We start from the raw sequence: 15,302 nt of genomic DNA on the forward strand, positions 1-15,302 counted from the left end.
CAGCTAGCAATGCAACATCATGCGTAGTTTTCTTCCATTACTGAATAGAATTGTATGAACAGTATTACGCTCTGATGGAGGTCTCTACAACCCAGAAAATAGCTATCTTCGGACTGTTTTAATACTACAAATACTTATGTGGAAGATCTGTCATAACTCATTGTTCAAGAAATTTGCAAATAACAAAATATGAATCTCTTCAAGATCTGTAACTTCTACCTGAAATGTCTTCTGGGATGTTGCATCATGTAGTCTTACAGAAACTGTCAGTTTTCAGATATGCTTAATATCTCCAGTATAAAAGCACCCTGGATATCACCATGATTATGGAGGAAATAAGCACCTCTGAAATGTCAGCCAGTTTCTCCAAGACAATGTAGAGCAATATCACAGTTATCTTCATACTCATTATGATGAAAACCTGAATTAAATTACTTTATTTGAAACATTTTTACAGTTTTATGAATGTTTACATCTGTAATAAGTTAACATCTAGGTGAATATGATATGCCGAATTGCAAAGAATGCATATAATAAATCTGCCTCCTTGATTGGAATGCACTATCCTGCTGTTGTTCCCTTCAATTTTGTATGTGGATTAAAAACACAAAAAAGCATCTTTCTAGAACTTCTTGTTTATGATATTGTGTGGGAAAGGAAGAGCTAGAAGGTTGTGTGACATTTAGTAGCAAAGCCTTCACACTGATTCTCTTGAAAATCAACCACTCAGTTGAAAAAGTGTTAAATGTGTACCACAGGATATGCTACTCCATGAGACTGTTTTTCGTTTTAGAAACAATTATAAAAGTAAAACAAAAGAGACATCAAGAATTTGATTACGTGGGTATAAGGAGAGAGGTTGTGTATTTTTACCACAATAAAACAAATGTTGTATTTAATATTTATACCCATTAAACTTTACAATGTTCTAGTAATATGTTCATAATATCGGTATTAACTTTACATTTCATGATTCCACATTTCTTCTATACACAAATATTACATATATATTGATAATATAGAGGAAAAAGAAAGAGTTTAATAAACATCATTGTACCATGGGCAAATATTTCTTATGTGAATCCATGAGAATGTTCACAATAATTATAATGATAAATATAGCGTGGCCACAGTGTTGTTCCCTTAAACAAATACTTATATTTCAACACATAAATTTATTCCCTTAAATGAACAACAAGCACGGGAATAAAAATCAAAATCATCTTGGTGAGTGCAGGAACTGTACAGTTCACATCTAACAAATATTAATCCAAGGGTTGCTAAGTTACATAGGCCTTACCCAAGTGTATCACAAGAATAAACCAATACATAAGCCAGATTGTTCAGGACCCCCAGTCGGTGGGTGTTTGAATCAACAGTATAATTTATGTTATTGTTTGTTCTTGAAATATGATCTGCTTCAGTGGCTGGGGGAATGCTATAACTTACACAAAGTTAATCCCAATATACTGCAACAATCTCAAAAGCAGAAGCCTAACTGTGACTGAAGATGTTCCTCTTCAAGCCTTTGCCATGAGACAGACCATTATCAGACAATCTCAGACCTGCAACCCCTGGATACAGGTGGCATGTGCCCCACCCTCGAGCAACACGCATCCCCCGGGGAAGTAAGACATTCGAGTGCAGTGAAAACAAACAAAAATTATTTTGGTGTTTTCTTCTTGTCTTGCCTTACTTGGAGATGCAGCTATTTTACAGGGATAGGGCAGACAATATTGTCAACAAATTGTGGAAAATGAAGTGCTGCCAACATATTTCACTTGTACGTTTCTCTGATATATACATACATCAATTAAGAGACAAATAAAAGAGAAATACTACTACAAGCTGAGCAGTCTTATAGATGCATGTGACAAGCTACACAAATAAGGAAAACTACTTTATTTATAAAACTGTGTTCTTTTTGAGTAGAGATTCAATAAGATATGAGGCTACCTGAAAACAACAGCAAAACGATATTTGTTGAATGCCAGCTATTTAATTCACACCAATTAAGTAACAAAGTTTTCTGTACAGGAGACCGTGCTCTGCAGCCCAACCAAACAAAACTTTCCTGAATATTACTGATAACCTCATTCATGTGTTTGGTGTTCCATTAGTTGGTTCCTCATGCTACATTTACCAATTTGCAAGAGATAATTTTGCTTTTTAGAGTAGTGTCATGCCATTTGTGAACCCAGGTGGAGTTGGTTGCAGTGAGAACAAAATGCACAAACATGTATTACAAGGCTTTGTAGAAAGAGAGAGAGAGAGAGAGGTCTATTGCATAAACTGAGGAACCCAAACTGTAGTGCTTGCTCCTTTCCAAAAATAAGACAGATGTCTCTCAACCTGTTGACATCAGTATTCTAATGTATATGTTGTAAGCTAATTTTCAGTGCATGAGAGCCTCAAATTCACTCTTGGGTTTGGGGCATGATGCCAAGAGGTTGACAACAGACACAGCACTATACAGTTTAGGCTAAAGATTTGGTATCCACAGCGCTAGGGGCAGGGGCAGTTACAGCATGTGCAGGTAGCAGCTGTTGATAATTCTGTGAGGGCTGACTGGCCGGACTCGACTCAGGCATGAACTTGACTGCAAAGCAACAAAGAATTAAACATTGTTTCAGAATTAATTAAGGTTAAAGTAGAGAATATGATCTTTGTTTCCCCATTCCTTGTTAGGTTAGGTTAGGTTAGGTTAGGGGAATTGAAACCATATTCTGCACCACCACATTTCAGTTTTCCATGTTATAATGCAGTGTAGTTTTGCAGATGGTTGCTCTGAAGATTGAGGCAGGAAGTTGCTCTGTAATGATGGGAACCACCTACAAGACTACAAAGTGTCATAATATAGAAGACCACAATCCAAGTCTTCACTGCTGTGGAAATGTCAAATATCTCATATTCTGATAGCTTTACCATAATAATCAACAGTGGCAGGTATTAACAAAGCAGTCGTGTAGCTTGACCCCTGTCATTGTGAACACCATCACTGCCACGCAGTGTAGAAAAAGGACACAAACATTTTCATGTTTGTGGCACTGCCATGACTTTTAGTAAGTGATCTGGTAAAATATTATAAAACCAATATTTCCGTCTGCCGCTCAACTCTGTTGTGGCATGCATATGAAACTTCCTGTTCCTATCAGCTCAGCTCAGCTGAAGCACAGAGCTTACAGTTGTCATGTGGCAAGTCTTATGTAATCACAGTACTAGTATGAACACTCATACAATCTGGATGAAGTAGTGTAATCTTGCCTCCCTTTAACTCTGTAATGACAAGGCAACCCCCACCAGTAAACACAAAGTTATAAGACTTTTTTGTTACTGATTTTGATATTTGTGTTCTTGTTGTATCTTCTCAGCAGAGTTATTACAGCTTCCATCATGCAGTACAAGGTTATCTGAACTAAATTACAACTTGACAGAAGAAAGCAGACTCCAGCTGTAGCTGTTGTTTGTTTGTTTGTTTCTCCAATTACTTAATGAAACTGTATCATTGAATATGTTGGGAAGTTACATCCAAAGAGTTCTAAGTCTGGAAACAAATAACTATGTCCTAGTTAAGTAGCTTCAAAGGAGATGGAATATTTCCATTACTTGGAAACAATCTCTTGACCAAGCTTGGAACCATGACCTCCAAGATACGTACAAACAATAAATTACAGTCACCGCCACTGGTGTTCCGTATTTAGGCATGTTGCTGGTATGTAACATAAAATATACATATTTCTGAGGTCTACAAATTTCATTTGAAGCATTTTTTCTATATCATGAATATGTAAGAACAAAAATTAACACTTCCTGACCTAGTAGTGAGATCAGACTTTACAATGAATTGATACCAAGATTAATGACATACAAAGTGTGTACTTTTCTTATAAATACACTTGGATTATTTTGCAGAAAGATAAAATAGCCATGCTGTCAGCAAGAACCCAACCTGTGACCTCAGGTTGTTTGCTGAGCATTAAGCACCGTCATAAACAAAACAACATTCCGCAGGCACAGCATGCAACAATGCTTGTGTATGTCATGGAATGATCAAGTCTGATGGGTTGATGGCTGCATTTCACACACACATCACATATCTCAAAATGCAATGCAGTTACAGAAATTTTATCCAATCGACATGGTCTTTCTTAACTTTCTGAGTCTGAGTCAAGACTTATGGAATGTTATTTGACTTCCTTGGAAAATATTTCGTTTCATATGCAAAACTTTTCACTATTATGAACTTTTTCTCCATAAATATTACATTGAAATAATTGTTACAACTGGGTAGTTATTCGTATTTTATCTAAAGACACTAAATCAACTGCAGAACTTGTTTAGCAGTGCATGTCTTAAGGGGTTTAACTACACTTGAGGCAGTCATGGTCTGTATAGAACCTTCATGGAGGAACTGTGGGAAGCCGTGAGATTTACAGAACAACAGTTGGCCCTACCTAAAAAAAACAAGAAACACTAAAACACAAAGAACTATAATTTTTACTTTATTATATGTGCGTGAAACTTCCTAAGTAATCATACTGGTTGTCAAAGACACTAATTAATTTTATAGAATATCTTACTCAAAATTATCTGCTTCAGGATCTCAAACTGGCTGAGACCAACAAACCAGCTCTGCACAGCCTGCAATGTCCTGTCCAACAGGTCAAGCAGCCAGAGCATAAAGCTGATCATTCTGCATTGTGCAAATGTTAGGAATTCATAATGCTTAACCTACACTCTCCAAATATATATGTCTTTATAGCATGCTGCTTTTACTGTAAGTTATTTTTGTCTTACAACTTCAAACAAAATATTATTTCTAAACTTTTATGTGCTGCAAATGAGAAACCTCTTTCAATGGAGTCTCTGACACCTGTTTCAGCAGTTATAAAATCAGCATTAATACAATTAAATCTTCTCAGACGATCAGCCGCGTCAATTGGTTACACAAAGAGACCAATGTTTCGGAACCATTTGACATTGTTCCCAAAACAATAGGTCTTACCTTGATCAATTAAATTAATGTTGTAAATAATAATTTCACAATACAAGTAGGATTTGTGGTTCTCACAGCAGTATTTAGGAAGACTGTCTTCTGGGTTGTAGCACCATGTAGTCTGGTATAAAAAAACCATCATTTTAGATATTCTTGCTGCCTCCATTATCAGAGTGATGAGAAGGACCTCTGAAATGTCATGAACTACCAGACTCACAGCACTACAACCCAGCAGACAGTAAGTTTCATAAATAATGCCATGAGAACCTCAAATCCTACTTGTCTTCCTATGTTAAAATGCAACAATCCTATATGTGACTATAAAATCAACATTCTCCATTGTGAATAAATTTCCTGATCGCTTCAGTATATGCTGACAAGTCTGCATCATTGTCTGCATTCTTTGCATGTTTAAATTATTCATTAAATTTTGATAAAATTTGGCATTCAAGAGTCTATACCAAAAGTTGACAAGAAAATTTACTTTTGTTTCAAAAGAGCCTAATGTAAATCCTACTGAAATAAAAGTTTTACTGACTTTTTCAGAAAAACCTCATTATGCAAAATAACTGATATATGATCTCATTAAGCTAAGCAATTCTTATGAAGAATTCTGTCACAGGTGACAGACTTTCTTGCATTAACATGCGCTGGAGACGCAAGCACAAAATGTTCACAGAGCTCTGAATGACAGTACAGAATACATTGACACAGCAGTCTTCACATGAAAGAGACAAATCACACGCGCTAAATTATTTATGGCACATGCAATTTCCGATTCTTATGTAATTTTCCTTACAAATTGGGTAGGTTCTGTGGTATTTAATGATTTGATGAATGAAAAGGAGGAGTCATGGTATATTCTACACATGAACTGAGGAAAGCCATAATAAACTTGTCTCAAAACATGCGACATCAAGAATATGAAGCAGTAGAGTGGTGACACATCTCTTGATATCTCGATTTGTTTAGTGACCATCAGTGTCGTCTGTTTCTAAGTTATGACTGCAACACTGCAAGTTGAGACTTGTGAGTGTCCTCTCTATGAGCAGATCAGTCCACTCCACTTCACATTCTCCCCAGATCATTGATTGACTGGCTACCTCTTGGTTTATTTAACAATGAATTTGGTAGTTTTTCCAACTGTGTTGGTTATATAACTCAACTCAAAGAACATGAAATGGTCACAGAATGTAGCATGAAAGGATGGATGAAAATCCTCTGTCAGAATAGCCAAGTGTCGATCCAAGTTTTGAAGCATGTTATGTAATTTCCTATGTGTCTCACTTACCTTGTTGGCACTCTTTATTTTTTCAGTATACAGAGTCATGTTGGGAAAAGCGTGATGCAAATGTGAGCGAAGGTCACAAGGGACCACAAACTGCATGAAGGATTATTTTGTTATGCGGTTGCTGAACTTCAATGCAATGAGCACAATAAACACAACTGTGCCACATGACAACCGGCAAATAAAGTTGCACACTTTACAATTCTAGCTCAGATATTTTTGTTCTCAAGCCTTCCTTAACATACCGAACATCTGCGATTTCTTGTAAATTTTTAAAGGAGTGCCATCAACATGAATTAACATGTTTAGTAGATTTATAACTAATTTTATTAAAGATGTGCACCCACTGCCCTTGCTCTGGACCTAGTTGATATGGAGTCACACCTGTGTGTATACATGCTTATTTATTTTATATTTAATTTAATAACACTGTGTCAATGACAAGACTTATTTAGTATTGAATGAGAAATTGCAGAATGATTATATAAATGGTGAGTTTAGAAGGAAGCATCCACTGCCTGTCTTAAGATGTTTTTTCCAGAAGGAACTGAGAAAAACTCTGACAAACCTCTGTCTGTTTCTCTAATAAACAGACCAAGATTTGAACAGGATATAATATTAAGGCTACCCACTACTGTATGCAATGAAATTTTAACAGTCCTGCTTGGATGTGTATCAACAAGCATGTGTAAAAAAATGTAATGATTCTAAGTGTGGTGCAATGGAAGGTTTGAGTTCAGTGAGGAAAAGTGAAAGCACTAAGCATGCCGAGAAACAGACTTGTAGCACACAGCTTACAAGGTTAGTTGCTGACAGCACAGTACTTCCACATTTCATCACCAAAAGTGATCTCCCATACAATGCAACAGATTTATACTATTCTTTAAAAATAATTAGGCTAAAATATGACAGAGCAATGAATGCATTCAACTGTGTGAGGGGCCAAGAAGTCTTTTATATCAACACAGTGTCAAAAATAGAACTGTAACAGATTTACTGAATATGTATTAAAACTGCCATGCTTTATAACTGCATCAATTAACTCAAATAGATCAAATCAGCAGGAGATAGACCCACATGTAGGGCAACTGTAATTACAACAAACGCAGAACCACAACAAGATTTTAGTGCCACAAATGCCTGATACTTTTACAACAGAAACTGCTGCATACTTATACACACAGACACAAACACATGCAATCTGAGCCACTCACATGCACAGGGCATGCAAGAGAGACAATATGCAACACTGAAACAACTCGACTCGCAATTCAGAAACACTGAGTGCAACATGCAATTTTCACTGAAATTTCCATGTGGGTGACCTCAAACCACTTGAGGCGTCTTTGTTTCTGCTGGAGTGGAGCTGTACTATGGTGCAACTCAGCTCCGTCATATAACTTGTTTCTGAATTGCTGTGAGTTGGTAGTAATTGAATGGAAGTATGCCTTGAAGAAGTTAGTCCCAGAAAATAATGGTAGATAGACAAGACACTTTCAGGAAAACATATGAAAGATGTGCTATGAATATTTTCCATTGTGAAAATGTCACTGTGCAGCCAATGAGCAAGATGCAGTAAGATGTTCATGATCCAATGCAAATTTTACATTTCTCAGCTAATACTTCTATCAGACAAGAGAGTCAGTTGATTTGAATTACTAGGGACTGGGGTTTGGTCTCATACACATCTTCTTATGGCTTGGTACACGTACGTGTGTACAGAATTTCCTGCACAAAACAGTCACAAATGGTTTCTGTATCATGTCACACCATCTGCTAAATTATGTGGCATCATCATTTAACAGTGCGTTGTTAATTACATTAGAAGAGAAGTTAATACAGTTAGTCATACATAATGTGGTTGAGAAGAGAAATGGCTTTTATTATTATTTGTTTTATACTGTCCTTCCATTTCTTTTATGCTATCGATTGACCTTGTTTCTTCCATTCTCATTAATATAATTCTTGAGTTAGCTGCAGTATGAAAGGGAACTGCAATATAATAATTAAAAGTCAAATATCTGAGTGCTTCATATAGCATTAAAGGAATGACTTGAAAAACAAAGGTATGTGAAATTTTCATTGGACCATTTCAAGTGTGTAGTTATGTATAAATGAGTACTGTAAATAATGAAAAATGCATGTGTCATACAGACTAAAAGTAGATGATATAAAGGGACCATGACAAACCTTGCAGTTAGAAGTACGACCAAACCACGCGATTTTCATTGAAGATTAGAAACAAACAATGTATATTCGCTCACTGAAAATTTTAAAATGGTAAAATTGTGTGATGTGTGTATGTAATAGCTTCTTAATGTTATCATGAATAACTAGAGTGATATGTAAACTGAAGAAAACAGCCAATACTGAAATGTGAGGGACACAACAACTCTGAATTAGAAGTCGTGCTGTTCTAAAATGGGCAGATTTAAATGAATTGAATAGTTCATGACAATTTCTACTAGCCCATATGTACACAACTTGTGCACAAGCACACAAGTTGTTAGCTATTGCAGCATACAGCTCAACTGGGACCATCTTCCTGTTTGTGTTCTGGACAGTGCTGCTAAGACAGAGAGAAAGAGAGGCAGACAGACAGACACACATACAGATCAGTCGGTCAGCTGTAAATTACGTCCCACTTGTGTTCATGCTTCTCAGGTCACATACACACACACACACACACACACACACAATACAAAGTCTCACACTTCGAGGATAAAACTGTAAGTGTGGGGAACATGGCAGCACCACAGCTGCATTGTAATAACACTGAGAGAAAGAGGTTCTCAGCTAAAACAAAATGGTTCTGTTCTGCCTTTGGACTACAACCGCATGTTGGTATGCAACAATAACAATATTCCCACCTTCTAACTTAGCGAATTTTCCCCCAACTAGTTCTGTCAAGAAGTAAGCCAAATGTCTCTAAATAACATGAAATTAATCTTATTCCATCTTCTTTTAACTAGCATCCTAGTTGTTCACTTAATGTTCTCAGACTCAACTGCTTAAATAATCTTGAACTGAACTGATGTGCCCCATCCAGCCAATCTAACAGAAATCCAGCACAAGGCAGTTCATAGCTGAGAGCCCCTTATATCTGAGTAACGCTACTCTGCCACTTTCTGTACACGGGACGTAATTTAGGCCAACTGGTACACACAGACACAGTGAAGTCTAATAGGCAACATCTATTGCATTGACGTTTCTAACCTGGGCAGCATAGTAGCACACATTTGTTTTGTTCGTGAGTTTTTCGTTTACATTTTTTTTGGTATTTTTTTACATGAAGTTGACTATAAGAGAGAGAAAAAAACAAACAGAACAATATGTAATAATCAGCTGAAAGTGAAGCTAATTACAATTAAGTTCATGAAATGTAATCACCTGTCATTCTCCATGGTTTTTCTTATCATGGGACACATTCTTTCTTTAATTATTTTCTTTTATACACACTTCTACAATTTAAAAAAAATAAATTCATTTTAATAATATCATAACAAGAGTCTCTGCCATATGAAAAACCAACTGGAATAAATTTATCTTCTATATCTTGAGTGGGTGCATTGTCAATTTTCAGGAGAGATGAATGTTTAAACAAAATTAGATAACATGGGCATCTTACTTCATGATCTATAAGCACTTACTGCAGTCTATTATATTGGATCCACAGCTTGGATACTTTCCTATCATTCTATTCAATGAAATATTACTCTTAAGTCATATTTGTTTGTTTTCACAGACTTAAAATAAAATTTAAAAATATGAAAATCTCCAACTTACTTCACACACACACATATATATATTATTAATAATGCTTTACCAATGTACTAGAAGAGGGAGAGATTTTATGAGGGGAAATGTGGCTCAGTAACCACGACGTCTGCTCAACCTGGGCATGGAATAACTAAAAGTATTATCCCAGAATTTGTTAAAACCATGAAGACCACAGGAAAGCCTAGAATCACTGGACTGCATAAAATACCACAAAATTGAGCCATTGTACGTGTAGAACTAACAAATTATTGAAACCTGTTATTCTTCGCATAATACAATACACCCATAGGCATATGAGTGTTTTCTGTCTATGATCCGAACTCATTATTTATTAGACTAGAATTATCGACATTTTATTCTCAATTAATGGCTGTAAAAGGATCAGTCCGATGTGGTTTCAGCGTGCATCACAAACATCGCAGCCGATTTCACTAGGTAACATTTTTATTTGATTTGATGTTGCAACACTGTTCCACTCAGTCTGTGAGTTGTGCACTAACATCAGAATCGACCGACTGCTTATTGGTTAGAACTGTATTTAGTTTATGAATGGTGCAAGTACAGTGTTTTGAGAGTCCCCATTGCACTTAACACAGAACTCAGGTGTACAGTCCAACAGTTTGACAAACTTCAAAGAATGGTGTGTCAACCTGCCGCACAGTAACAGCCATCCCACGCGTTGCATCAAATTAGATATTTTTAGGTTTATTTAATCCAGTTTATAAACTGCATAGATTACACAGTGTCAAGTCAGAGGAGAATTTGGCAGGAAATGGTTGTGGCCTATTTAATGTACTATCTCAGTACTTTCCTGGGTGGACTGAGGAAAACCACTAAATGTCTCGGAATCAATACTGGATCTTAGAAATATGAAATGGGAGTGCTAACCATCATGCCCTGATGTCAGACTGTTTCAAAGTGACTTCTGACCCTGAAACTTGTAAAATTTAGACTTTTAATTGTTAAGACTACTGGAATCAATGTTAGATAAAACAGAAACTGGTAAGTAGCTGTATCGTCATGTGACCCGGTCTTCTGACTAGCGGACTTTGACCCAATTAGCTTTTACCAAAGTAAAAAGAAGTCTGTAGCTTTCTAACATTGTATTAACTGAGATGATTGGCATTCAGCAGGGAGGACAGACTGGAACAGGTTATCTCACTGACGTACGTCAAAAAATTTACCAATCTAATCCTGTCAAATGAAGAATGAGATGGCTGTAGCTCCATAAGTATGCATACTTTCAACTCAGTTTGACCACCTCCCACGTCTATATACCTGTGCAACCACAACAAAAGCAAAACAGTGACCCTTGCATCACTCATCACCAGTTTACGCACTGTCATGTCACAACACTGAGAAGACGAAGATCACTCACCTACAATGATGGCTAATATTACCAGACCGATCACTCCCATAATGATCATCATCTGGAACACAAAGAAAAACCCACATAGCGATCATCAGTCTTGTTTTGTTAGTTCTCATTTGCTACTCTTTCAAAGGATCCGTGAGGTTCTTTCATGTACCTTGAGATTCTGCAGCCAGAATTTCCTCTTAAGTTTTCCAGCCTGCTGCTCAAACTGTGATGCCCCCTGCTGCAGGGCATCTGAAACAAAACAGAACAACCAGACTGCATTTCTCTTGCACTCCAATTACAACTGCTTGCAGTGTTTCAGAAAATAAATGTTTTGAGACTTGTGAAACAAGACCTCAAACTTATTCCAGTACTGCAAACAACAAGCAACGATTTGGAGCTGGCGTAGCTGCGAGAACTGGCATTCAGGATTTTCATCTCCACCACCAGATCCACCCTGCCTCCTGTCTGACAGGAGAATCCAAAAATGCATGAAGAAAGGCATTTCTGTTATTGCCACCATATTTCTTCGGAGCATTCGGAGGTTCGCTGTCTGTTTGACCTCTCAAGGAAGAACAGTGAGAGGTGCAAAGCATCACAGTCTCATCAACAGCATTTTCGATGCTCTTGTTCTGTTTAATTTTTCTCCTTTTTATGCAAATTTGTTCAACTCGACACTTCCTGTTTTCTAATCTGTTGCAGTGTGAATGTCTACTTTCATGGTTTTAAAATTGTTTGTGTTTTATCCTTAAGTTTTGCTATCACTGGGTATCTCCTTAAAGTTTTAAAACCTACAGTTTTTTTTAAATTAACAAAGTATCTGTCCACTGCACACAAACACACACCGACCTGCCCGATCGTCCAGCTCCGACAGCTTCTGGTCCCTCTCGAGCACCTTCTCAACATTTGTCTTCATGATGTCCACTACCTGCAGCAAGATAACAAACAGGTGAACTCAGTGGTACTCTACCGCATTGCCGCAACTACCGCGAAGCAGAAAGTTCTTTGGGCTCACTTCATCGACTTGTGCCTGCGTCTGCTGTAATCTCTTCTGAGCTGCAATCTGCTGTGGGGTCCGGGGGCCCCCAGCAACAGCTCCATCCTCTCCAGGCTGTAGGCTGCCAGCGCCAGGACCACCTTCACCAGACCTGCACCGCGGTAGTACCTCAAATTAGGCTACAGGCTATGACCACTTCCTTACACATCCTTTCCAATTCATTTATCGTCCTGTCATCTGGAAACATAATTTCTGAGCTACCCATAGCGTCGTTAAATAAACCCAAAAATCACATGGACTGAAAAATGAGCGTCTTATGCCACTTCTGCGTTGATAACTGCGTCGCAAACATCCATGCAAGAATTAATGTTTCAAGGAATGACATCGAATCTGGGAGTGGAGTGTTCCATGTATATGTAGGCATGAATTGACAACAAAATATTGCTGGGTAAGTCATGTTTTAGCTCCGAAACTATTCAAAGTATTTCGATGAAATGTGGCACTGAGGGTCTACACTAACAGTTAAATGCAACAAAATTCGTGCTGGTACTTTTAAACGTTTATAAACCTTCTCAACAACGGCTCTTCGTTCAAACGAGTTTGTAAACAGCATAAAGTTTAGACCCAATTAGAATCTATGACTTGCATTTATTTTTAGACATCAACTAATTTTCTTCCCACGGATTTAGAGACCTTTAGTCAAATGCAGAGTGATTCAATGTTCTGTCGCCAAACGTCAGGAGGCAGTTCATGAGGAAATCTGGAGAATAATTTCGTCTGATTCCTTTGCATGTTCGCGTGGTGGGGCCTTAGTAATGTCACAACAACGGGCTCGCCCGCGGCTCTGACGACGACGCACGAGTACAATCGCGAGTACCCACTACACGATCACACATTTGCGTTGAGCCTAATTTTGAAACTAAAACAGAGAACAGCTAATTACCTTAGCAACCCCGTGAAATTAAAAGTATTAATAATATATTGAATGTAAATAACTAAATGTATGCATGAATGGACAATTATTTCATTTTCTTCAGAAGTTGGGAAACGTCATAAGGAGGGTGACGAGTCGAACAATGACTGACGTAAATTTTCTGCTCCAAATTATCTCCCTAGCAGCCTTCGGGGCTTGACTTATTCTGCGCATGAGACACTCGGAAATAGACTTAATAGCACTCAGTTAATTTATTCTGCCCCTAATTCAGTCGATAACGGTAAGATCAGTGCTACCTCGCCATAAAGAGCTCAAAATTATACTATGCGTAAAGAACGCCTACAACATGTAAATGCACGCAGACATTCTGTGGGGTTGGGGGTTGTCGTCTGATTCTTCACTATCGATCGGCTTCAGTTGTATGCGCCCATTACAAATCGCTGTTTATAGTTCAGTGCCTTAGAAGAGTTTAATAATTCTGAAAAAAAAACAATGAACAACAACAAATTGGAACTGTGGTGAATACACGTGACGTCATGTCCTCGCTGCACAGCCTTGCAACGTTTGATAAATCGTGTTTATGGGAACCATTACTTGGCTCGTATTAAATCCAGCAACTCCCTGACCTCGTAGCATTACAGAAGTTTGTTTCAGATAAAAGCTGCAGACCTTAATTTGAACTACACGTATTAGAATGCTACGAAAGAAAAGTAAATTTTTCAGACGAGTGGACAAAAATTGTGATGTACCAGATTGGATACTGATATCATACGTAATAAAATATTTGTCCATAAAATATAAGATTTATGAAATGCCAAGTGCTCTTGAAAGAACATTGAGAAGTCCCGTCTTTCAGGTAGGTCACTTCCCAGACAATGTACTGTCATCTAATTACTATCAAAACTAATACAATTTCAAACGTAAATCAGAACGATACTTAAATATTGGATGACTGCAGCAAATTGCAGGCAGTCAGACACCCAAATAACTTATCTACTTTAAATAACCTGAAACTTCATTACGGTTTTCAAAAGAATGCCACCAAAGACACTATTCCAAACCAGTGCAATTTTCATAACCCATTTTCTAGGATACATTTTAATATTATTTCACCATCTACGTCTAGATTTCGCGAAGTGGCCTATTTATTCGAGTTTTTTTTTCTTTTTACTTCAAAATTTTCACCTCAGCACTTCACTTAATACATATTCCATCCTCAAAATGAGTGAAACGCCCATAAAAAATAACAGGACACGTACAGTTTGAAAAGTTGCGTTGTAATCTTAAAGCTTCCAGCATGAAAAATGGGTAAATCATAAATCAGGGCAAAAACTGCTTCTGACCTCCCCTTTGAATGGTTCACTATGCAACCCGGAAGACATTGCTGCCCCACTTATGACGTTCTTGACTCAAATGTCATTGTAAAGGCGTAAAGACTGTTTATGCGGTACTCTTCTTAGAAAGGAAATACCAAGGCGTTAGTGTAACTGCGTTAACTACGGCGTAATTGATACAATTTTACCATTGTTTAATCTTCTTACATCATGAAATAACTATGTAACAACATGGATTAAAATCCGCCCCTCTTCTCCGCGAAGGAGAGAAATCAAATTCCTTTCTTGTACGTACAACAACACAGAGCTCGCAAATCCACTAGAAGTAATTACAAGTAAGTAGAAGTATTGTTACTTACATGATTCAGTATGACTCTTGCTTGAAAACTGTAAATCTTTGCCTGCCTGAATATCCCGACTCCTAGTATTGACAATTCCAGTCTTTGGTCTGCAAAACTATCGACTTCCTACGAGATATCGCGCATGCGTAATCATTCCGACTTTTAGCGCGTGATTCCGAAAATTTTAACCCGATTTCAACAAGTCACGTCTCTGAGAGACCGAGATCTCTGTTTCGCCAATTTATATCTAAAATTTAAGGGGCGAAATGCTCTTC

General features: G+C 37.4%; 1 protein-coding gene across 2 annotated transcripts; it reads right to left on the reverse strand.

Annotated features, from left to right (window-relative positions):
* Nucleotides 1-889: 889 nt before the first annotated feature.
* nSyb (neuronal Synaptobrevin) lies at nt 890-15,214 on the reverse strand. Of its 2 annotated transcripts, XR_002543835.2 has the most exons (7): nt 15,046-15,207; nt 12,437-12,569; nt 12,271-12,349; nt 11,594-11,673; nt 11,443-11,494; nt 9,501-9,583; nt 890-2,599 (listed from the first exon to the last, which is right to left on the reverse strand). XR_002543835.2 is itself a non-coding variant. In XM_022068889.2 (6 exons), coding segments are annotated over exons 1-6 (468 nt in total). In that variant the 5' UTR covers nt 15,048-15,214; the 3' UTR covers nt 890-2,477. The 2 variants fall into 2 exon arrangements, 1 of the variants encoding a protein (XP_021924581.1); XM_022068889.2 differs by lacking the exon at nt 9,501-9,583 and having other exon boundaries at nt 15,046-15,214.
* Between the last annotated feature and the right edge of the window lie 88 nt (nt 15,215-15,302).

Source organism: Zootermopsis nevadensis, unplaced genomic scaffold (assembly GCF_977971745.1).
Source record: "Zootermopsis nevadensis isolate Lab colony 2312 unplaced genomic scaffold, Znev_1.0 Znev_ptg000027l, whole genome shotgun sequence".
Classification (NCBI taxonomy): domain Eukaryota; kingdom Metazoa; phylum Arthropoda; class Insecta; order Blattodea; family Termopsidae; genus Zootermopsis; species Zootermopsis nevadensis.